The 23656-nt window shown below is 38.1% G+C and overlaps 1 protein-coding gene across 3 annotated transcripts in view; it reads right to left on the reverse strand.

The window, feature by feature from the left end:
• Positions 1-22989, reverse strand: part of LOC134654184 (histone acetyltransferase KAT6A-like) — a 44223-nt gene extending 21234 nt beyond the window's left edge. For 2 of the 3 annotated variants that reach the window (XM_063509634.1, XM_063509633.1), the window contains exons 1-4: positions 21803-22989; positions 17629-17787; positions 3890-4065; positions 1387-2288 (exon numbers count right to left, since the gene is read on the reverse strand). In XM_063509634.1, coding sequence (XP_063365704.1) covers positions 1387-2288; positions 3890-4065; positions 17629-17787; positions 21803-22348 — 1783 coding nt within the window. In that variant the 5' untranslated portion in view covers positions 22349-22989. The remainder of the gene's footprint in view (positions 1-1386; positions 2289-3889; positions 4066-17628; positions 17788-21802) is intronic. The other variant, XM_063509635.1, reaches the window with a different exon arrangement.
• Positions 22990-23656: the final 667 nt, after the last annotated feature.

Genomic DNA, 23656 nt, shown 5'->3' on the forward strand with positions numbered 1-23656 from the left:
CAGGTGGAAGAAATCTTTCTGGTGAAGTCCAAATTCTTGTGCGGTGTCGATTTTGACGCTCATGTCGATATACAGCTTAGTTCAATAGCGCCAAGCTCTTCGGGTATACGAAACAGCCAGTCATTTACATATCAATCCGTGATGAAGTGGTGGAATTGTCTTATGAGATCCCATAAGAAATATATGGATGCCGCTCAATATAAATTTGTCCATGGTGTGAAACAAAGTTGTCTTATAAGATTTCATAAGACAAATTGGTACAATTATCATCCGGTGGATGTATCTGTATATAAGCCTTTGTTTGAAGACAGCGGTACTTTGAGTGATTTCAGGCTCGACACGTAAATGAGTGCAGTAACGTATAAGGGGGTTTTCCGAAATAAGTGTCCCGTTTACTTTTCTTCGAAAAACTTTTGGATGGTTTCGATTCGGAATCACAAGTACTGATTGATGAATAAGAATTGTCAGATTATATTAGTTTTTAGGTAGTTTCTAGGTGTCAGTTTTGTGTCGAAACAAAATGTACTTATGTAAAAATGCTGACCATTTTGGAATCCAAGATATAGGCACCATGTCATAAAAGTCGTCTTGGATATCGTTTTACAGGTTTTGAGAAAACAATACAGTAGAACCCGCTTAAGACGATTCTGAGGGGACCTAGCAAAAAGAGCGTCTTAAACGAGAAATCGTATTAAACGTGAACAAAAAACTATAATAACGGTGATAATGAGCGAATGAAATTTAAGTGTAGGCAGGTATAAGTTTACACGCGGTTAAATAATCTACAAACACTAACGATATTAGGCTCAAGTAGAAAGTCGTGGAGTAACTAATAACTGCTTGCAAATAAATCTGGGAGCGATAGCTTGCACTCCGTGGTCCATAACGGTCAAGCAGATGGCATCGCATTCTTGCGCCGATAAGGACCCGACAAAAGATATTAGACAAAACAAAAAACCGTAGGTTATTAAACACGTAAAAAATGTTGGCTAACGGCGTATTGCATAACAATACGACGGTTATGTCAAAAACACAAACGTGCAGATGGTGCATAACGGGACGGATAATAATATAATTTTAGATGGCGTATTAAACGGGACGCGAGTCGTATTAACCGTGAAAAAATGTATGAAAACAGGCCTAAAGTTGCAGGGCTCGGCGTAAAATGGCGTATTATGCGGGAAATCGTATTAAACGTGATCGTATTAAGTGGGTTTTACTGTATCATATTTTTTTTTATCCGATAGCCCTCGTGATTCCGAGTAGAATTAAGTCAAAAGTTGATAGTTTAAAAGTAAACGGTACACATGTTTTAGAAAATTCCCGGGAAGTAGGGCGTGGCAGACGCGCTGGCGGGCGTCGACGCGGGCCCGGCGGGCGCCTTACCCGTCTGATTGCTGGCCGGGGCTCGGTCCTCCGCGAGCGCGCGGTACAGCTTCTCGCTGTCGTCGCGCGCGTGCCGCTTCGCCGCCGCCAGGCGCACTAGCGACGAAGCCGACAGTATACTGTTGCACTCCTCTTTCATGTAATCTGGGGGCGCGCTCGGGCTGCGCTCGCGCTTTAACGTCTCTAAGTGCTTGCGGAACGTACTGCGGGTCTCTTTTAAGACCTGCCGCTCGGTTTCTCTGGACTCCGTTAGCGATTCGCGTCGGACGGATTTTTCTCTTCGAGGCCGGCCGCGATGCCTCGATTGGGATCTAGATTCCGTTCGTACCGAGTAAAACTCCGAGAGGCCGTCGAATAAGGTAGTCAGTAACCGTTCGCCGCATCTGCTGCGTCGGCGCGCTATCCTTCTCGGCTCTAATTTCTGTTTTCTAGGGGACTCCGAGCGTCGCTTTATTACGGGTTCCTCGATTTGCCGCTGCTTCTGCGCTTCGGCGGCGAAACCCCAGGCGCCTTTGCAGGGGTCGCTGGCGAGTCGCTCGAAGATGGTCGGCGTGTGGACGGGAGACCTTAAGGGTGGGGAGAAGTGTTCCCGAGGGGGGGACGGGGGGGAGGAATCCGAGTCGGTCGAGGGCTGTCGCCTCCGGCGCTCTAAGCGCAGTTCCAGCCTCTGGACCCTCGTGACCCGGACCCCGTTGAACCTCGCCCGGTCCCAGCCCTCCCAGTCGCTGGAGTCGCGCCGCCGCTTGACGAGGTTGAAGGCGCTGAATCTGAAAAACTTTTGTTTCTCCTTGGACATTATCTGGTCGAGCGGCGCGGGGTCATTACCGTCGGATGGCTCGGAGTCCGAGGCCGCGCGGCGCGTGCGCGCCTTCTTCGTCCGCGGCGTCGGCGCACCACCCGACCTGCACACAACATTGTCATTTAACTTACGTTCACATGTAAAAAAAATAAAAAATAAAAAAAAATAAAATTAAAATGAGAGGGCAGTGCACCGAAATCACTTAATTACGGCCTTGTCTATTATGTACCTAACCATTAAAAATGAATTTGTAAATAATTTAAGACTCCTTAACTCAAAAATCTTTTTAAGTTAAGATTAGTAGTTAAGTTTAGTAAATAATACAATGTCTTTTTACTGAAATAAACAGTTTAAATTTTAATTTTTTTTTTTTTTTATGTGACCCAATCGACATCGGGTTTATCATGCTAACTGTCAAACTATATTATTAGGTAACATTGATAATTATGGTTAGTACATAGACTAGGAATCCTCTAGACTGAGTTTAGAGCAATTATTTCATGAAACCGATGCTGCCAAAAATACGGGGGTGCGGGGGGACGAGGTAAGCGAATCCCGTGTCGTGATTGGTCCGTTCAAAGACACGGACCAATCACGGCACGGGATTGACTCGAAGATGGAGTAAAACTACCGTATAAGTGGCAGAGGGGGTAGCGTTACTATGCTCAATCTAGAGGATTCCTAGTCTATGGGTTAGTACTATCGAATAAGACATATTTTACAGGAAGCTGTAATACGATGACAAGTATAAAAAGAGAAGCGAACGGACAAAAAACGACGTGACAACTGTACAGGGGTTGTTTTTTCCTGATCCCTAAAAAAGATGACACACATGCTTCCTGAAGTGATACTGGATATATTATTTTCATTATTGCGTTCGAAGTTACGTATTCACAGCGAACGCATTTCATGCAAAAGGATAATTTTGTAGCAGTGACCACAGGGTAAAGGCAACGTAAAGTGATTACAAATACAATAGTTATTTTCGATACAAGTTCGAAAAAGAGGAAATTCGGAACGAGTGGCGATAAATTAAAACACGACCGAAGGGAGTGTTTTAAATCGATACGAGTTGCGAATTACCTATTCGCACGTGTATCGCACAACGTTTTACAGTACATATGGCACTTTAAAGTTTCGACATACGCACGAAAAGTGCTATTTTACGCACTAGTGCGGAAAAGTAGCCCCATATGTACTGTAAATATTTATTTTCCAATTTGACATGACATGAGACCTTAGTAATTAAATTAAAATTAACTACAGAATATGTACAACAGTTTCTTAGAACAAAGAATAGCCTCACACTAGGTCATAGAGAAATATAGTAAGACAAGAGTGCTCACTTCCTACATCAGTTTTGATACCAAAGACTATGAACTATGGAACTGATGTATGGAGTGAGCAATCTATGTATTTTTCTCTATGCACTAGGTCGAGCCTGTGTCGTGAGGACTGTGGGGCATTAAGCATAAGATTTAGCATATAAGTTGAGTAGGATACAGATCTGATAATTAGAAGATTCCACCTAAAGCCCTTGCTACACGGTCGCCGACAAGCCTTCAGACCGCGTGGCCTTGGTCCGTCCCGGACCGTGTAGACAGTTGTTTCCAACAAAATTTGACCAAAACTGACCAAGGTCAGACGGTTAGAAGGCTTGTCGGCGACCGTGTAGCAAGGGCTTAAATGATTGAAGTAACTCACCGCTTCGGAGTAGCGGGCATGTCCTTGCAGACGGCGCAGCGCCAGGGCGGCGGCGCGCAGTGCGCGTGCGCGTAGCGGGGCGCGGCGCCCGAGCAGCACGCGCAGCGCGCCGCCCAGCCGCCCGCGCTGCCGCACACCGAGCACCACGCGCACTCGCCGCACGACCAGCGCAGCGCCTGCCAACCAAACAGATATACAGTGTGTAAATCCAATACGGGCGAATATTTAAACGGTGGTTAGCATAGGACCTAAAAAGTATATTGAGATAGATTTTACTTAGAAATGCATTGAAAATTATAACCATACAAAATAATTCGGCCCGCAATGTAATACACCACACACGTTACGGGATACGAGCTTTTTAAAGTAACATGAAAAGCTCGTACCTCGTAATGTCATTATCATCTTGTTTCTTAATGTTTACAGTACATTGCTGCTCGGTACATGTGGAAAAAATTAATCACGGGGTCATAATTAAGTGTAACTTAAAAAAAACATCTTAATTAATGATAAGACGGGTAAATTCTATATCTGGTTTAATTTATTGCCCGTATTTGACTTACACACTGTATAGGACAGGGTATGGTGTTCAAACAAAATATGGTGTCATAAAAATTAGAGATGCCCCGAATAGTGGTTTTGGCCGAATACCGAATATTCGGCTCCTCTCTCGGCCGAAGCGCCGAATATTCGGCATGGCATGCGAACATTTTGAGTCACAATTATTATGAAAACTGATCGCCAACAAAGCACAACGTTATCTAAGATATATTTTTTGTTGTTAATGAATGTCGTTAGAGTCAAACAAATCAGACCCATGATAAAAATAAAATGTTTATTAATCCACAAATGCTCAAAAAGGGTCTTCGTATTTCGTATGTAACAACTTTCCAAGAACACATTCTAAATATTAATATAAATAGTTATTGGTTATTTTTATTATGCAATTTTTCTTTTTAGATAAGTGCAACAGATATTCGGTATTCGGCCGAATAGTAGGCATCATTCGGCCGAATACCGAATATTCGGCAAAGTGACCGAATACCGAATATTCGACAAAGTGACCGAATAGGCCGAATACCGAATAGTTGCCGAATATTCGTGGCATCTCTAATAAAAATCCAAAGATCCTCATGACGACATTGTATCAAAAATTGCCAGTTTTTAATTTACTCTGTGAAATGGACAAGTCAAAGCTTAATTGTGGCCTGTACTATGTGTAAGACGCCGGTCATCAGGAAACTATGATACGAAGTATATTGTGTACCTAGCATAATATGATAAAGGTCTTAGGCTAAATATAAACATAATAATTGTCGTAAGCAAACCGATCTAAAACCACCAAAACCAAGCCCGGACTTTTTAGTCGCCCTTCTGGGCGTACGAGGGGCGTTCAAAATATTCTCGGTATTGATATCTTACAACCTCTTCTAAAATTTCTTTCGTTACTGGCCGCTAAGGTTTATTCATTGACATTAAAAAAAAGTATAATTCGAACCGAGATGTTCTTTTGTTTTTCTGCAATTGCTGAACAAACATGAACATCATGTGGGAATTGACAATGTTAACTAAATTAGAACATCGATGCGTGATAAAATTCTTGACAAAACAGGGTAAAAATCAAAAAACCATAAAAGAGGAAATGGATTGTGTTTACCGTGAGTCTGCTCCTTCTTTATCTACCATTCAAAAGTGGTCAAGCGAGTTTAAACGTGGAAGGGAGAGTGTTGAAGACGACCCTAGACCTGGCCGGCCTGTAGTAGCTACTTCACAAGAAAATATTGATAAAGTGGAAAAACTTATATTGGAAGATGGTCGAGTGAAGGTAAAATCTATAGCACAAGTAACCAATCTCTCTATTGGTACCGTACATGATATTATCCATGACCATCTTAATATGTCAAAAGTAAGTGCAAGATGGGTTCCGCGAATGCTGACTCGGCTTCAAAAAGACATGCGTGTAGCTTGTTGTTCCGATTTTATTGACCTGTGCGGTGAAAATCCTGATGAGGTGCTGCAAAGAATAGTTACTGGAGATGAAACCTGGGTTCATCATTATGACCCAGAGAGTAAACAAGAGTCCATGCAGTGGCACATTAAGGGTTCAGCTCATCCCAAGAAGTTCAAGGTCATCCCTTCAGCTGGCAAGGTCATGGCCACGATATTTTGGGATTGTGAAGGAGTATTACTGATCGATTATAAAGAAAAAGGTGTAAATATCACAGGACAGTACTACGCTAACATTCTACGTCAATTAAAGGATGCAATCAAAGAAAAGAGGCGAGGAAAGTTAACCAAAGATGTTATGCTTCTGCATGACAACGCCCCCGTCCATACTGCTCATATTGCCAAGGCAGCTATTGTTGAATGTGGGTTTGAAACTGTTACTCACCCACCGTATAGTCCGGACTTAGCCCCCAGCGACTTCTTTTTGTTCCCCAATCTTAAAAAGGATCTGCGTGGAAATAAATTTTCCGATCATGAAGCATTGAAGGCGGCAGTGGAGGAGCATTTTTACACCAAAGATAAAAAATATTTTTATGCAGGATTAAAAAAAATAATTGATCGATCTTTTAAGTGTATGAACATAGGGGGGGAGTATATTGAAAAATAAAAATATCAAACTTTTCGTACTTGTTTGTTTTCATTCTCATACCGAGAATATTTTGAACACCCCTCGTACTATGCAACTTTTATACGTTTGACAGAAAGTTAGTTTTTTTTTCTTTGTTAGATGTAGTCTGACTTTTGTAGTAGTCAACCAAATAGTAGACAAACGAGTGTCAACGGTGTCATAAGACTCGACCAAAACATCAATAAGTTCAAAAATAGAGAAGTAGAAAACTAAAACGATCAAATGCAGTTGTAGTTCCAACATTTTGGTAGATTCAAAACGAACAATGATTATTTATAATAAGAAATCTACTGTTTCTGCTCTTTACTAACGCCATGGACTAACTAACGCTATTGATCGGTCATAAGCTAGAACTAATTTATAACCAGGCAATCTGGCTATTTCAGTCAATTAAACACCGCCCGATCCACAAAATTAGACACAGCTATCGTTGGAATAAATTATCGATTAATTTATTTGCAAAATGAGACGTTTCGTGAATGAAGCGAAACGAAATCAAATTTGCAAATCACGTTTTGTCTAACCGGTTGTAAGTTTTAGTCGTTACTCGTTAGAATTATGAATAGGCCATTTCATTCTTATTATTATGTCGTCACGTGAATTGGGTTTGGATTCCAAAAAGTAAAATCGACATCATTTGATAGTTTCATTTTTGATACAAAGTTTCTCGGTATGTGTAATTTTTATTTGATGAATATTTTGTTGTATGCATTGATATAGTATAAAGAACTGGATACCCAATCAGCCGCCAAAAATGGCCCCACAAAAGTGATGTCAAAACAGATCATGCATTACTTTTTCGTTTAGTCTTGTTTGAAACGCTCAAATGTGAAGTTGTCAACAATTACGAAATGTGCCGTTAAAATATGTATACATAACAATGATAAAGCAAGGAAAAAGGATGGAATGTATTTCTTTCGGTTAGTTCTTTGGATAGCATTACATAATTTATGTAATCTGGTGGTAATTTTATGGTTTTGAATAAATTAATTTGTTAGTACCAAAGAAGGGATGTCAAGGAACAAAATTCTAATGAGTCGATGTGAGGTCAATATTTTTTTTTATTTTTATATGGAATTCATAAGAAATAATATTATGTTTAAATTGAAGATTTCCAAGAAAACCTATGCGACGTGCAAAGTGGACCGCTATTTAATTATAGCAAGAGATAGGGGTGATGCAGTTTTAAACAAGGCAAAACGGCACTTGTGTGTTCGGCCCATTTCCCTGTTTCCGACATATACACCACCAATAAGGGCTTATATCGACTAACTGTAAATGCTAAACCTGTCGGAATACAGTGACAACCACAGGATTTTTTTTATAAAGTATAGGTAGACTTTATAAAAAAAAATCCAATCAGTATCTAAATTTCCCCGTGCACCCGTGCTATGAGTAAATGTAGATCTTAAATACACAGTTATTTAATAAGTAGAATTTATTTCAAGGAAATTAGTATTTAAAGACGTATACTTACGAATTAAAAATTTAATTTGTTTGAATTTGAACCACGAATTAATTTTATTTGAGCTCCCGATTAAATTAAATTTGTTTTATTTATTACTTCAATTGGTTTTCCTGTACAGTAATACATATTAAAGTGTACCAAAGTGACTCCATTCGTTCATTATTCTCGTTTGACGTTGTTTGACGTAAATACGTTACGTTTAGTGCCATCGGACTAAATTTTTTAACAGTGTTGGTACTTATGTTTGCAAATTTGACACTTAATGCTTACGACATTAAGCTCTTTTCTGTACGAAACATTTATCTTGACTCAAAATTTACGTAAGCGTTTTTATCATCAATGCAAATGGTGCGAAACGTCATTGGGATCCACATTTCTTGACGTTTTTGTTCTGCTTTGTGTGTCTATTTCTTTTATATTAAGTCAGTGGTTGTATGCATTGATATAGTATAAAGAACTGGATACCCAATCAGCCGCCAAAAATGGCCCCACAAAAGTGATGTCAAAACAGATCATGCATTACTTTTTCGTTTAGTCTTGTTTGAAACGCTCAAATGTGAAGTTGTCAACAATTACGAAATGTGCCGTTAAAATATGTATACATAACAATGATAAAGCAAGGAAAAAGGATGGAATGTATTTCTTTCGGTTAGTTCTTTGGATAGCATTACATAATTTATGTAATCTGGTGGTAATTTTATGGTTTTGAATAAATTAATTTGTTAGTACCAAAGAAGGGATGTCAAGGAACAAAATTCTAATGAGTCGATGTGAGGTCAATATTTTTTTTTATTTTTATATGGAATTCATAAGAAATAATATTATGTTTAAATTGAAGATTTCCAAGAAAACCTATGCGACGTGCAAAGTGGACCGCTATTTAATTATAGCAAGAGATAGGGGTGATGCAGTTTTAAACAAGGCAAAACGGCACTTGTGTGTTCGGCCCATTTCCCTGTTTCCGACATATACACCACCAATAAGGGCTTATATCGACTAACTGTAAATGCTAAACCTGTCGGAATACAGTGACAACCACAGGATTTTTTTTATAAAGTATAGGTAGACTTTATAAAAAAAAATCCAATCAGTATCTAAATTTCCCCGTGCACCCGTGCTATGAGTAAATGTAGATCTTAAATACACAGTTATTTAATAAGTAGAATTTATTTCAAGGAAATTAGTATTTAAAGACGTATACTTACGAATTAAAAATTTAATTTGTTTGAATTTGAACCACGAATTAATTTTATTTGAGCTCCCGATTAAATTAAATTTGTTTTATTTATTACTTCAATTGGTTTTCCTGTACAGTAATACATATTAAAGTGTACCAAAGTGACTCCATTCGTTCATTATTCTCGTTTGACGTTGTTTGACGTAAATACGTTACGTTTAGTGCCATCGGACTAAATTTTTTAACAGTGTTGGTACTTATGTTTGCAAATTTGACACTTAATGCTTACGACATTAAGCTCTTTTCTGTACGAAACATTTATCTTGACTCAAAATTTACGTAAGCGTTTTTATCATCAATGCAAATGGTGCGAAACGTCATTGGGATCCACATTTCTTGACGTTTTTGTTCTGCTTTGTGTGTCTATTTCTTTTATATTAAGTCAGTGGTTGTATGCATTGTTTTATTGTACAATCCATTTTAATGTGTCAAATATACCCGATAGGCAAGCCTGAGCGAATTTAGCTTTTCTTTGAGACACTGAGTATACGATACTGAATTATCTTAAAGCCGGTAAATGTCGAGTTCTATGGATGCCTCTTGACTAAAGCCTAACTGGATTTAGATACAGTTATCATTAAAAATATGATCAAACTAGTAGTATGGCTTTACATACTGTAATTCGATCACAATAGTACATTTCGATGCTAGTGCGGAAGGTATGTCATTACTTCACGAGTACCGAGATATCTTGCCACGAGCCGCAGGCGAGTGGCAAGACTCGGGACGAGTGAAGAATGACATTTCCGCACGTGTATCGAACGACGTTTTTTAATACAGTTGCGAAAAAATAAGAAAAACATTGTTAATCGTACACTAAACAAAAGTGGTAACAGTGACAGCTCGGTTAGACGTCGTCTTTAAGTATATTATATCTATGGGCGTTTGGCAGCTATTCCGTTCCATTCAGTCAACTTATTAAGAACGGAATTTTCAATATTGAATATTAAAAAATAAACGTGTTATATTGATGAAGAGGTAAGTAATTAAATATGAAATATGTAATATTTTTCGTATTCTTACATTAACGGTAGGTTTTTATGCTGATTACGACGTTTAAAGGAAACTAATATTAACACTCATCAATAAGTAGTCGTGAATTGGAACAAGTATAAATTTAAAAAAATTGGAAAAGTAAAAAGCACTAGTTCGAGATAACCAACTTTCCGCACGCTAAACAGCTACGTAAAGTAGCACTTTTTGAGCAACTGTATTAAAAAGATCTAAACACAACTTTACCACACTTTATTGTCAAAGCGCCATAACGCGTTTTTGTGCCTATTACTGTTACGACTTATTCGATTCATATTATAATCGCAATCGGTAAAATGAAAGTAGTTTGTAGTGTTATTGTAGCCTCGTTTCGCGAAGTTATCGATATAATCATCTCATCGCAATGTTGTTCGAATGCGCGATTCGTATGAATCACTCGGTCGAAACAAGGAAATGGTTCGGCTGATTCCTGACGCGTGTTGTAACTTTTACTACATATGTATATGTAAATCGGCATATATATGGCCTACCGCCAACCTGGAATTTATTTGCAGGCCTCTTATTTTTTTTTAATAAATTTTTATTGCACAAAAGATACCGTTTTTTTACATTTACACAGAAAAAAGTCAAAATTAGTGTATATCCTGTTTTCAAAGTAGATCTAATCAAATGATAATAATCACAATATGTTTTGATGACTTCCGTCCTAACGACAAAAATTATTCAAATATGTCACGATTTCACTGCCTCTTGCTATACTTTATTTATCACTATCACTACATAGTATAAAACAAAGTCGCTTCCCTGTCTGTCTGTCTGTCTGTATGTATGTATGCTTAGATCTTTAAAACTACGCAGCGGATTTAGATGCGGTTTTTTTAATAGATAGAGTGATTCAAGAGTAAGGTTTATGTATAATTTGTTAACCCGTGCGCAGCCGGGGCGGGTCGCTAGTAATTAATAATTTGTATATGTACTTGTTTACAATTTGACATAGATATAGCCAAAAACATTTCAATACCACACAACTTCTACCTGCAGTCAGTAATACTATAATCAGTAGTAGAATAAATTACGCAAACGAAGTTAATAGAATCTGCTTTTAACACTTTAGTCGCTGACTGCACGCACAGTTGCATTCCATATCCGGTGGAAGTGGAACTCATGAATATGACATCGTACCAACAGAAATACTTATATTGATGGACCTTATGTCTTGGCAATAAGGTTTATTAAATGTAAACCTATTTAAGAGTCACAGGACTCACAGGAACCTAGCCGACGCAATACAATCTAAGTGACGCTCTCATTTTAAAATTCATTGTTCGTTTGAGTCTTAATTTGCTATCGTAAATGTCCATCTTTAACGATCGCGCACCTGCCGAGCCGAGCGCCCTATAACTGACTTTGGGATGCACCTATGTCATAATAATTTGTCTTAGGGCGATCGATAATTATTTGTAAGCTGTGAGCGTTGGCAGCCGTGTCGCCCGTGTCGTAGATATGTCAATTACGACTCTGAATGCGAAAGGGGCTCTTTTTTGCTAAAATACTGAATCTTTTAAAAAGCAGGGATAAAATTGAAAGTTCTATGAATCGTAGTCAGAATAAAGATGACCTTCCTTAACCTTAGCTTACACCTTATGTAAGTGGAGTACTTATATTATATAAGAAGCGACGACAGAGCTTGTAAACGGTCTTCCCTACAGTGACCTTACTACAAATGCCATCTTCACGGAGCAATACCCCGTTTTTAATAGTCATATCATAACCATAACCGGTTTAAGTTTAACAGGTCACAAATTATCCGATCCATTCATCGGCAAACGGTCCGTTTTGTCTGCACTCTGCAGTCTGCACCGTGCGTGTGCGTGCACACATAAATGCCGTCGTACCCTCGGCAATAATTTCTAATTGAATGTCCCGGCGCATCGGACGATCGTATGACACCTGCTCTTTTGGAACCCTAAGACTGCAGTCATATCAATATCAGTTACTGAGAATAAACTTATAATCTCTGTATTGTAAATCGACGTCAGTGTTAAGGGCTTATACAATACAACAATACAATACAATACAAATCCTCTTTACTGCACAACCTCAAAATAAATGTACATGGAAACACAAATAATACATGAAGACAGCAAAGGGTGTGTGTTGTTTAACAGGCGGGCTAAAGAGCGATCTCTTCCAGACAACCATTAGCTTGCTGACTGTACCTATCTCTTACGAAGGTATCAGCTACACTGACAAAAACAATGTGCGACTTCAGGGACCGGAAAATATCGTTGCATACTTATTAACTCCTTCAAAGGTAACGTAACGGTTACGGCCTTCCCAAATCCATTTATATGATAATAACGTTAAAGTTTGGCCGTAACCGTAACGTACCTTTGGGATCTCCATACGAATTAGTTCAATTAATATATAATCGGCCCACTAGTTATACAGTTTATTGTCTATTCAAGGGTCAGCTCACATGGTCCTCTTCTAATAAATAATAGGTATTTAGACCGACCTGTAGTATTTTTCAGTTTTTTAAGTTCTTCAACACCACTTTTGAATCCTGGTTTTATGACATTAAACCAATCATGCATATTTGTGATAGTTATTTAAATAAGTTATTTTAACAAATGGCTACTTTTGTCACCTCGCTGACGGGATAGAATAACAAGAAATAGTTGATTCGTCCACTTGTAACAAATTCAAAATAATTGTATAACATAATATGGTATTGCCGGTACCTAATAATTTAAATGATACCTACATTTTAAAGGAATGTACCACGAATGCACGGATTTTGTAATAAGATTCAAAACATTAAATAAGTGATCAGTCAATCAGTCAGTTTTTCCGTGACCACAGCTGGTGCAACTCAGCTGAAACGTCGGAATTAAAGGTAAAAACAATGAAATTATATCGCGGTACACCCGTTTCTATAATTAAATATTAAATAAGTGAACACAGAACAATCTAATTTCATCTATAGGGACTATAGGGAGCAAGCACTGTAGCACATTGTTACAATATATTTATTATACATCTATCGATCGATCCACCTGCCTCTAACGCCCCAAGCTTGACCTTGCGATGCACCGCATGACCGCAATGCCATAATTTAATGCATTCTGACATTATAACACGCGATGGAAATTTAATTCGCGCCAGAATTTATCGACCATGTAAACTTGAGTGGATAAGTTCAACATTTAAAACCATTCGTACCCAAATTTACTTTGGTTTGGGTTGGGGCAACGGAAAAGGTATGGCGGGTCTAATAAAAAAAAAGCGGCCAAGTGCGAGTCGGACTCGCCCATGAAGGGTTCCGTATTTAGGCTCGGAATAATAAACCAACAGGAACCGCCATTAACAGGCGTTCCCCTCTGCCAATAGTCGGCGGCCGCCGGTCAAGGAGGTTATATAAAACTAGTTGCCATACGTCATACGCCATTCAGCAAACGTCAGTCTAAGCGGAATATTAGGAGCAGAAAATGCCGAATTGTAGCGTTTTCTCCTGTAAAAACCGATCGGAAACATCTAGCGTACTTAAAAAACACGTTTCTTTTCATATGTAAGTACTATTACATCTAAATATTATGAAATAGTGCACTAATTTAGCAAAAAACTAAAAAACATTGTCAATCTGAAAGTGATACCACTTCATGGTACTAGATCTAATTTAGGGTAAAATTTAAAGAAGACTTTCTAAATATTCATTAGGTATACCTAACTTCTAATTTGCGTTGGTTATTGTTGTATAATTTAATTTATATAACACCTTATTTTTATATCAACATAATCCATTCAATGAAATAAGTAGTATAAATCATAAATAACGTGATATTACCGATATAGGGTCATTGTGCTAGTTTCCGTCCATGCTCTAGTCTCTAGTTTTCGTCGACATGACAGATTAGCAAATAACATATTTGATATTTAATTTGCTACTTGCCAAATACATTTTTTATGTAGATAGATTTATTGTCTCGACATTAAGGATTGCATTAAGTCCAAATTTGTGCAGCAATGCAGTCATTATACGTATTACAAATTAAAGATATCTTATTGATACGGTTTTAACAACCCCTGGCACTGATTAAAATAACCGACTTGGTTTCAAATTAGCATTACATCTCAAAACTTTTTTGTAGTAGAAGCGTTGCGAGACTTGCATCTTTTTACATGTCATGTTTTTGATGGTTATAATTGACTAAAGCAGACAGTTAAAATTCAGTCAATAAAATATCGACAATATTATCGACAAGTCCCTCGCACTTCTACGTTTACTTAGAACTGACATCATCTCGTTCACGGACAGGGTTGTCTGTGTTTGTTCTTGTATTTGTGTGAATATAGTTTATGCTAGTGTTTGTTAATTTTGTCGTGTGCGTGTGTAGCGACGCATGCAAAAAATGCATTAGTGTTTACATTATTTGTGTGCGTTCCTCGCCCCCCGCGCCGAAAACGGCAGAATTTTTCACATAGAAATTAGTGCGTGTCACCACTCCATATTGGATTATTACTCCGAGTATTTAGGCGATTTATGACGTATTTAAAAAAAAACTACTTACTAGATCTCGTTCAAACCAATTTTCGGTGGAAGTTTACATGGTAATGTACATCATATATTTTTTTAAGTTTTATCATTCTCTTATTTTAGAAGTTACAGGGGGGGGGGACACATTTTACCACTTTGGAAGTGTCTCTCGCGCAAACTATTCAGGGTATGCGTATGGGTTTGATGAAAAAAAATTTTGAGTTTCAGTTCTAAGTATGGGGAACCCCCAAAATGTATTGTATTTTTTTTCAATTTTTGTGTGAAAATCTTAATGCGGTTCACAGAACACATCTACTTACCAAGTTTCAACAGTATAGTTCTTATAGTTTCAGAGAAAAGTGGCTGTGACATACGGACGGACAGACAGACAGACAGACAGACATGACGAATCTATAAGGGTTCCGTTTTTTGCCATTTGGCTACGGAACCCTAATAAAACAGTAATTAAAAATGATCAGCAACAAGTCAAGTAGACTACTGTACAGTCGCCGTCAAATATAGAATAGAAGGGACGATGTGTTCAAAAATATCTGATCACGCACTCTAAAGCCTTGACAGATATTTGTGAGCGCCTTGGGCTTCATGAGTAACCAAAATATATATTTAAATTATTTAATCTGTGCAAGTACGCCATTAGGGTCCTTTACAAGTCTAAATTGACTGTGGTTTACATGTTTACGGATGTAAGTACTTTATAAACTCCCTACCCGATCTAACTACCGAACCTGCGTAGATTTCCAATTTAGGAAACAATGAGGATATCCCACAAGTTTCAAAGAAAAAGTAAACCGATTGTAATAAATTAACTCTTATATTAAACGGATACGTTTAACCTAAAAAACAACAGGTGCACAGGTCAACAGATGTCTGAAATCTGATTTCATTCCATCTGATCTATCACGGATGCGATGCGACATTAGTTACTCATCTCTTTCTCATCAATACAGTGAGAAAGATGCATTACATTTACATATTTATTTAGACTATTTTAAGCAGTAGAAGGAAGGAGGGCGTCAGTTTTTATCCCGTTTGTTCCCGTGGGAGCGTCGAAAAAGTTATCCCACGCGAACCAACCAGCGGCAAGCTATTAGATTGTAAACAAACATACCGCAAATTTTAGGACGCCATTGTGCTGGAAACGGAGGGTTAAGGAAAAACGTTGTAGACTGGACTCTTTGGACATCATTTAGGGCTGATTTGACGGCGCGCGAACTCGTATACGATTTTAGTTACATTGCGGACCATTGAGGTTACATCAATTCAGCCGACCAATCAATTGACGCAATGTAATGAAACTCGCATGCGAGTTCTCGCACCGTCTAAATAAGCCCTTAACCTGCAAAAATGTTGCCCTCTACGCGATATAACACTCTTGTGTACAAATAAAGTTTGTTCGGATTTTATTAAATAAGTTCCTTAATCTTTCATGTGGTGTGGCTGTCAAAAATGTTGGGTTCAAATTCAAACCTCGGTTCGGTTGTGCTGTAGAGCACAAGAAATAGTTTTCGAACAAAATCTACAATGATGACTAAAAATTCGGACAAGATCCTTATCAATCTTATCATACACAGACACAGACTAAACGTTAATTGCACAAAAATCACATAATGGCATGGACTTCAGAGTTCAGAGAAACATATAATTTCAAAACATTATGCAATACCAATAGGCTTCTCACTCATTGTCAATATCATCTTCTTACTATGGAAAAAATACCTAAAAATATAACTTCTAGCTAAAGTGACTCATCGAGAACGCCAAAACACCCTTACTCGCTATTCATGAATGTATGGTCAAGGAATTTAATTTCAGTACTATTTCGTATCTTGTCACAATGATAATAGTATGCCCCTAGCGACTTTCATATTGATTGTCACTGTGACGAGGTACGGAAGTTAAACTCTGAGAGTCGAACGACAAGTCTTGTTTGTTTTACATGCGATTGTATTGCTATGAACCAAAAGCGTGTGTAATAATGACCAATACAATTATGGTACGATTTATGGGGCTATTCAGCCAATTAAATATGGCGCCAACACTATAACAATTGTAAAAAATCTTTTCAAGGGAGCTTTTAAGCGGAATGTCGATTAAGAACGCTACGCTTGTTTTCTTGAAAATGTTGAGGAAGAGACAGAGTTTCCGAATTAAACTGTCATGAGTCATATTAACATGAAGCAAACCTTACGGTTTGACGCAGGTATTTTAGTCTCTCGCGCATGTTTCGGAGAGCCGAGGTCTCCATTTTCAACCACTAACAGTGCATGAGCAGCCGACACAATAACAGCGCGCCACTTAAGGCGTTTTATATGTAAAAGCGGCGCGCCCCGCTAACGCCGCGCCCGGAAAACGCGCCTGTGTGACGAAGCCTTTACTGTCGGTCGCCGCGCAGCGCGCTGGACAGAGTTTAAATTGACACTGTTAAAAAAATTATTTCGGCCTCCGGGTCAAAAAGTATGGAGAACCCGTTTAAAAACCCCTGATGTGGAAGGCTCCCAGTCTCGCCATATCCAAATGTCCTATAAAACTCACCTTTAAAGTACTCTGTGTGGTGTGGTCGAGAAGGTTGAGGCACGTGGGGTGCGCGTAAGACTTGCACTGCTGGCAGCTGATGAACCTTTGTCCGTCGCAGTAAGACCCTTAGGGCTTATTTAGACGGTGCGAGAACTCGCATGCGAGTTTCATTACATTTCGTCATTTGATCGGTCGGGTGAACTGATGTAACCTCAATGGTCCGCAATGTAACTAAAATCGTATACGAGTTCGCGCGCCGTCTAAATGAGCCCTTAGTATGGAGATCCCCACGTTTAAGGACTGTAGAAGGATCCAAATGTCCTATAAAACTCACCTTTAAAGTAGTCTGTGTGGTGTGGTCCAGAAGGTTGAGGCACGTGGGGTGCGCGTACGACTTGCACTGCTGGCAGCTGATGAGCGGCTCGGGCTCGCCGCTGCTATTGCGCGTCTCCGTGCCCAGGCACTCGGCGCAGATGGGCAGACCTTCGGGGCTCTGGAAGTAAAGACGAGGATGAGATACAAGGCTCAGGGCTGGATTAACCAATAAGCAAGGCAGTTGCTTAGATAATCACATCTCAGTGTTCCTACCATTCTAACCAAAAACACGGTATAATGCCGTATCTTCCTCCACATATCCCATATGTCTACAACAAAAAGGGACTATGTCTCATACCTATAAGGGACCCATTTTTTAACTGATACTAGATATATTTTCTTTTAGAAAATCTTTTTAGCTAAGCTACATTGGTCAACTGGTTGTGACAATCTATTTATGAAGTCTTAACTGAAGTGATATTTTGATATCAGATTTTTAGAATTCATCTACAACAGACCCAATTTTCTTTCCTAAATATTATCATCACATCATCAGGAGTGGACCATCAGGACCAATTATAAAAAAAAATGAAAAAGCCCAGTATTCGTTGTATAAAAGGTTTACAACCGTTTTTTTTACAGGACCAATTAACAGTAATTAAATGATGCAATTATTTTTACTGTTGGGGTCAGTCAGCAAATACTGTCATTCTTAGAGAATAGTGAAGAGTAGTTTTTTTTTATATAGAGAGGCAAACAAGCAACCAAATCCCTTGATGGTAAGCAATTACCATCACCCATTAACACCAGCAACACCAGAAGGGTGGAGGTTCGCGCCGCGACAGAGACAAGCGACTGAGACAGAAGACCGCGACCGGAGATCGCGACCATCACTTGACGGTAGGCAACATATAAGCGACAGTTGGCGAGCGAGACAGAGACAGGAGACAGAAACGCTCTGCCTCCTGTCTCTGGTCGCGGTCTTCTGTCTCGGTCGCTTCTCTGTCGCGGCGCGAACCTCCACCACGAAATGAAATTTCATCATAATAAGTCCCTCCTGTTGGTCCTGTTCTTAAACTAAACAGCTTGCAAAAAAAAACAGAACTAGGAACTTTGCTGGTCTATTTGTTTTTAAATGAATGTTGTTGAATATCAATTCCCCAAATAACTATTAACTGATTCACTGTCACCTTCTATTTTTTGGCTGTGAGTCATCATTGTCTTTTTGAAATGTTGCACATTCAATTTTTCATGATAACAAACATCTAGGTCAGTGGTGGGCAAAGTACGGCCCGCGGGCCAACTCCGGCCCGCGAAACCATTTTAGCCCGCGATGATTATATTTTGAGGATTCACCCATTATGAAGTAAAATATTTGAATACATATAGATAAATAGATAGATGAATAATTATTTTGAAATAAATGTATACTTATATATATTTTAGTTTTTTTTTTGCTGTAAAAAAAAAGCTTGAGAAGTTTCAAGAAGAAGGCCGGAATTGCAGCATAATTGCTTTTATATAAAACCGTAAAATTTTAAAATTTGCAGTTTTGCTGCAAATTTGGCCCTCCGAAATTTCTCAAGCTTTCTGGCCCCCCATGAAAAAAGTTTGCCCACCACTGATCTAGGTACTATATCTTGTTTGTTTTATCATAAAATACTAATGTATCATATACTTTTTTGCCGGAATGACCCCAAACTAACAAAATCAAAACAAACTAAAAACTAATACTTTTTTTAAAAATGACGTCACTAAAATGCAACATCATAAAATTCATCAAACTTTTTAGCAGTTGAAGTCCACAAGTGCAGCCTGCTTGTATAAGATTGATTGTCCGTAGCTAATTTGAACATTATGCAAGATAACCTTGATCAACTTGAGACCGTTGACCCCGCCATTGAATCTTGGCTACAGTGAGAACAAGCGAAAACCCAATTGGTTGCTACTAATTTAAGGATCTGGTAAAGACATGTAATTCTTAATGTATGACCTGCGACAATGTTCATAAATATGTATACAATTTTTGCATGTATTCATGAAATTTTAGTGGATAATTTAAGAAGTTAAATTGCAATAAATAATAAAGTTCAATTATTTAAACTTTAAATGAGCCTTTCAGCAAGCAAAAGATGGTGATTGTGGTATCATATGTATTGTGTATTATGGATGACATTTGTAAATAACTCAATTTAAGATAAAATGTGAAATCTCATAATCTCAATTTTTATATTTTACATCAATTAACACAATACTTAAATAACATCATTTGATATTAAATCTCATATATACATAGGACATTGTCTGGAACTTGGTTATGTCAGCGGCCGATCGTAAGATCAGGCAGATCGTAATGTTCCTGTGTTATGTTTTGACAATAGTGACATTAAACCAATATATGTATAGGTAGGATAGGTTTGTTAGGTTGCTTTAGATATGCGAAGGGCAAACTGCCCAGAAATAGGAGCCCCGCTACGGGGCTCTGTTGACTCAGGGAATGGGTCAAAGATTTTCATGTTTCACGATATGCCTAAGAATTTCACGATATGCCTGATCTTACGATCGGCCGCCGACAGTTATAAAATAAACAATCAGCAGTCTTTATTAAATTAATTTTACAATCTTCAGGACTTAACTCGCACTCTGGGTGTGTAGAACCATTGCTGGGGCATATCCCAATAAACAACATTTGGCAATGCAATGGCATAAAAAAATTATTTTATGCCTGGTGTTATTTTCAATTTTTCGGCATATTTTCTAAGGTGATGGGACAAACCCCGAAATCATGAAATAAATTGGCTATTTTGTACATTTTGGCTGGTCAATGCTTTCTATGAGAGAGCCAAAGATTTTTTTGCGGGTTGGTCCCATAGTAAAAGTTACTCAATGTGATGCAATCACTCACCTCGCGAAATATGGCTGAAACTTGAAAAAGAAACCCCTTACTAGGGAAGAACATCCAAAATCGTGATGTGACCCCTTATTGTGTACGGAACCATAAAAATAAACTACAAGCATGAGAAGTGAGAATTACTTTATCTTTAATGATTTGTAGTATTATAGTAGATTTGTAAATGTGAAAGCCACAGATAAGTTTGTTTACAAACAAATATGCAACTGTTATCAGTTATAGGTTATGTTTATTCATAATTTGTCTCTCATAACAAAACTATCTATTGTTATTACTTAGTTTTTATAAGTTTATCAACATATCTGCTGTCAATGAGTACCTCATAGAAAAATACTAACATTACTATCCCCAAGACACCCATGATGCAAGGAAATATAGCAGTCCAATTTTAACCAATGGTATTAGAAAATAGAATTGAATATGTTACGTTTAATAATGCAATGCAACTCTGATCTATATAATAGTGATTAAATTTTCAATTGTATTGTAGGATTGTGGGACACATAGAGGTCAAAAGTATGTCATATTTTATCAGTGAATGGATTTTAGACCAGGATAAGTTCTAGGTTAATTTATTATATATATAACAAACTCATTAATGTCATCTTTCAGAATATCAATAAAGGAATTGAAACAAAAACATAATATCAATAATAATTACACTCTTGCCTTGCTTCTTATCAATTAGATGGAGGATAAATATTAATATTTGTTAAGACCTAATTGTGGGGTTGCAATAAGTCATAAAGGTTTCCTAATAAGAAAATATACCAGAATAGATTTCACATTAACAAGCAAATATAAATACTCCAATATGTACTTTAATACCAAAAACAAAATAAAATATGTAAGAGCATATCTATCTATCTAATACCTTTAAACGAGCAATTCTTGTTTATTTATATATTTATTTATTTATATATATATATATATGTATATATATATGTATATATATATATATATATATATATATATATATATATATATATATATATATATATATATATATATATATATATGTATATATATATGTATATATATATATTTCGGGGATCTCGGAAACGGCTCTAACAATTTCGATGAAATTTACTACATGGGGGTTTTCGGGGCCGAGAAATCGATCTAGCTAGGTCTTATCTCTGGGAAAACGCGCGTTTTTACGTTTTCCCAGATATTGGCATGTAAACAAAGATAAAACAGAACTGTCCAACCAGAAGTAGTATCAAAACTTATTATTTAATCAGTAACCATATTAGTAAACAGAGAAAGATAGTATTCTTACCTTTTCTGGTTCCTGATTCTTCTTCTGCTTCGGAGTTCGCTCATGTGACCCAGCCCTTGGTCTCTCCGTAGCCTTATAAAATCCCTGATGGTGGGTTATCAACCCCCTAGTAACGGCCCGCTTCGCTGCGGCCTTCAACACTGTACGCACATCCACTTCAGGGTCCACAGTCACTTGGTATGCCTGCTGCAGGTGTTTCTCTATAGTCTTTAAGTCACTACCGTCCCGTTCACCTAACTCACGCACTGCTTTAGCCACTGCCCGCGACACATCAATGTCCGGTGCTATCCTAAGAGTCCTGCTTTGCAACCCCCCTGGGTCCTTGTACGAGCTCTGCCCCTTGTTGTACACTTTCAGCACGGCGCCCTCGCGCACGGCCCGCTCTAGGCGCTCGGAGACCACGTCCTCATGATAGTTGTGGTGCTGCCTGATCGCGTGACAGATGCGCTCCACGCTCGGCCGCTGTTTTTGTGAACGTATTTTCCGAATCGCCTCGAGTATCCATCGCTTCCACACATCCTTTCCGACGTCTTCCGGCTCGCTCATCTTTGTCTACGATTATTTTGATCGGCCGTCGGAGTAACGGTACGGTACTGGAGCGCTGTCAACACCCATCGTATTTTGGCGCCTCGAGCGAAATTCCATTTTACGAAATGGAACCTCGCCGGTAGGGGCCGGAGAGCGCAGCGCGCCGCCCGACGCCGGCTCACAGCATGTTGGCGGCCAAACGGGCGCCCGTGGGTGACACATCGCGCTTTGAGAGCGGGTTTCGGCGGAGCGAGCATCCGATGGCGGCCATCTTGTGACAATCCAAATTTACGTCGAAGGAATACACGCGACGTAAATGCTTTGATTCAATTACACTTCACTAAATAACTTCAACAAAAGAGTTGATTGATTTATTGTTCCTTATTTACCCCTCACTAAATGTAAAATAAAACCTAATACAGCGGAGTCCTTTCCGGTTCTTTTTTTTTTCACAATGCGACTTCACAAACAAACAACACAAAGTGATGACATGTAATGATTTGGTGTTTGTAGCCCGCAATGATTTTCCAATAGCCAATTTACTTTTATATCAATGGTTTATTACAAAATTTACTTGAAAACATTCACAAAACACCAACAAAAGGCTCTTCAAAATGGCTATCAATCAGTTGCTATATGAAAAAATATTTTTGATATCCTGCTTGTCGCCGCAAAATGTATTGCCATTTTAATTACAATTAATTTACCAAAAAATATGTTTTCACACGATTATTGTCTATGGTCACACTCGTTTATATAGTTTGTCAACATTTTGTCAAAGGACTGTCTCATGTCTCATTCATAGATATAATATAGTGTGTCAAAGGACTGTTCCATTTCAAACATAGCAGAGAGATTCATACTATCTTTGTCTTACACTAGTACTAGCACCCAAAAGAAAAGGATGAGTATAGTTTTTTTGGTTCCTATTTACTGACAAGATTTGGTTGACCAGCTTTATGTCTCATTTCAAACATAGACAGAGAGAATCATACTGTCTTTGTCTTACACTAGTACTAGCACGCAAAAGAAAAGGATGAATATAGTTTTTTTTTTTGTTCTTATTTACTGACAATTTAGTTTGAGAAACTATAATTTTAATTAGAAAATTGAAAATAGCGTTAAATTAAACCAATAAATAGAAATTTGTATGATGACCCTAGTAATTTCAATAAATTAAAATTTAGGTCTAATTAATATTAAACCTACATATTTACCCTTAATAATTTACCTTATTTACCCTTGTGCTTGACAAACAAGATCTAAAGCCCTTGCTACACGGTCGCCGACCAGCCTTCTAACCGTCTGTCCTTGGTCTGACCTTGG

The sequence above is a fragment of the Cydia amplana genome, chromosome 14 (genome assembly GCF_948474715.1).
Source record: "Cydia amplana chromosome 14, ilCydAmpl1.1, whole genome shotgun sequence".
Lineage (NCBI taxonomy): Eukaryota > Metazoa > Arthropoda > Insecta > Lepidoptera > Tortricidae > Cydia > Cydia amplana.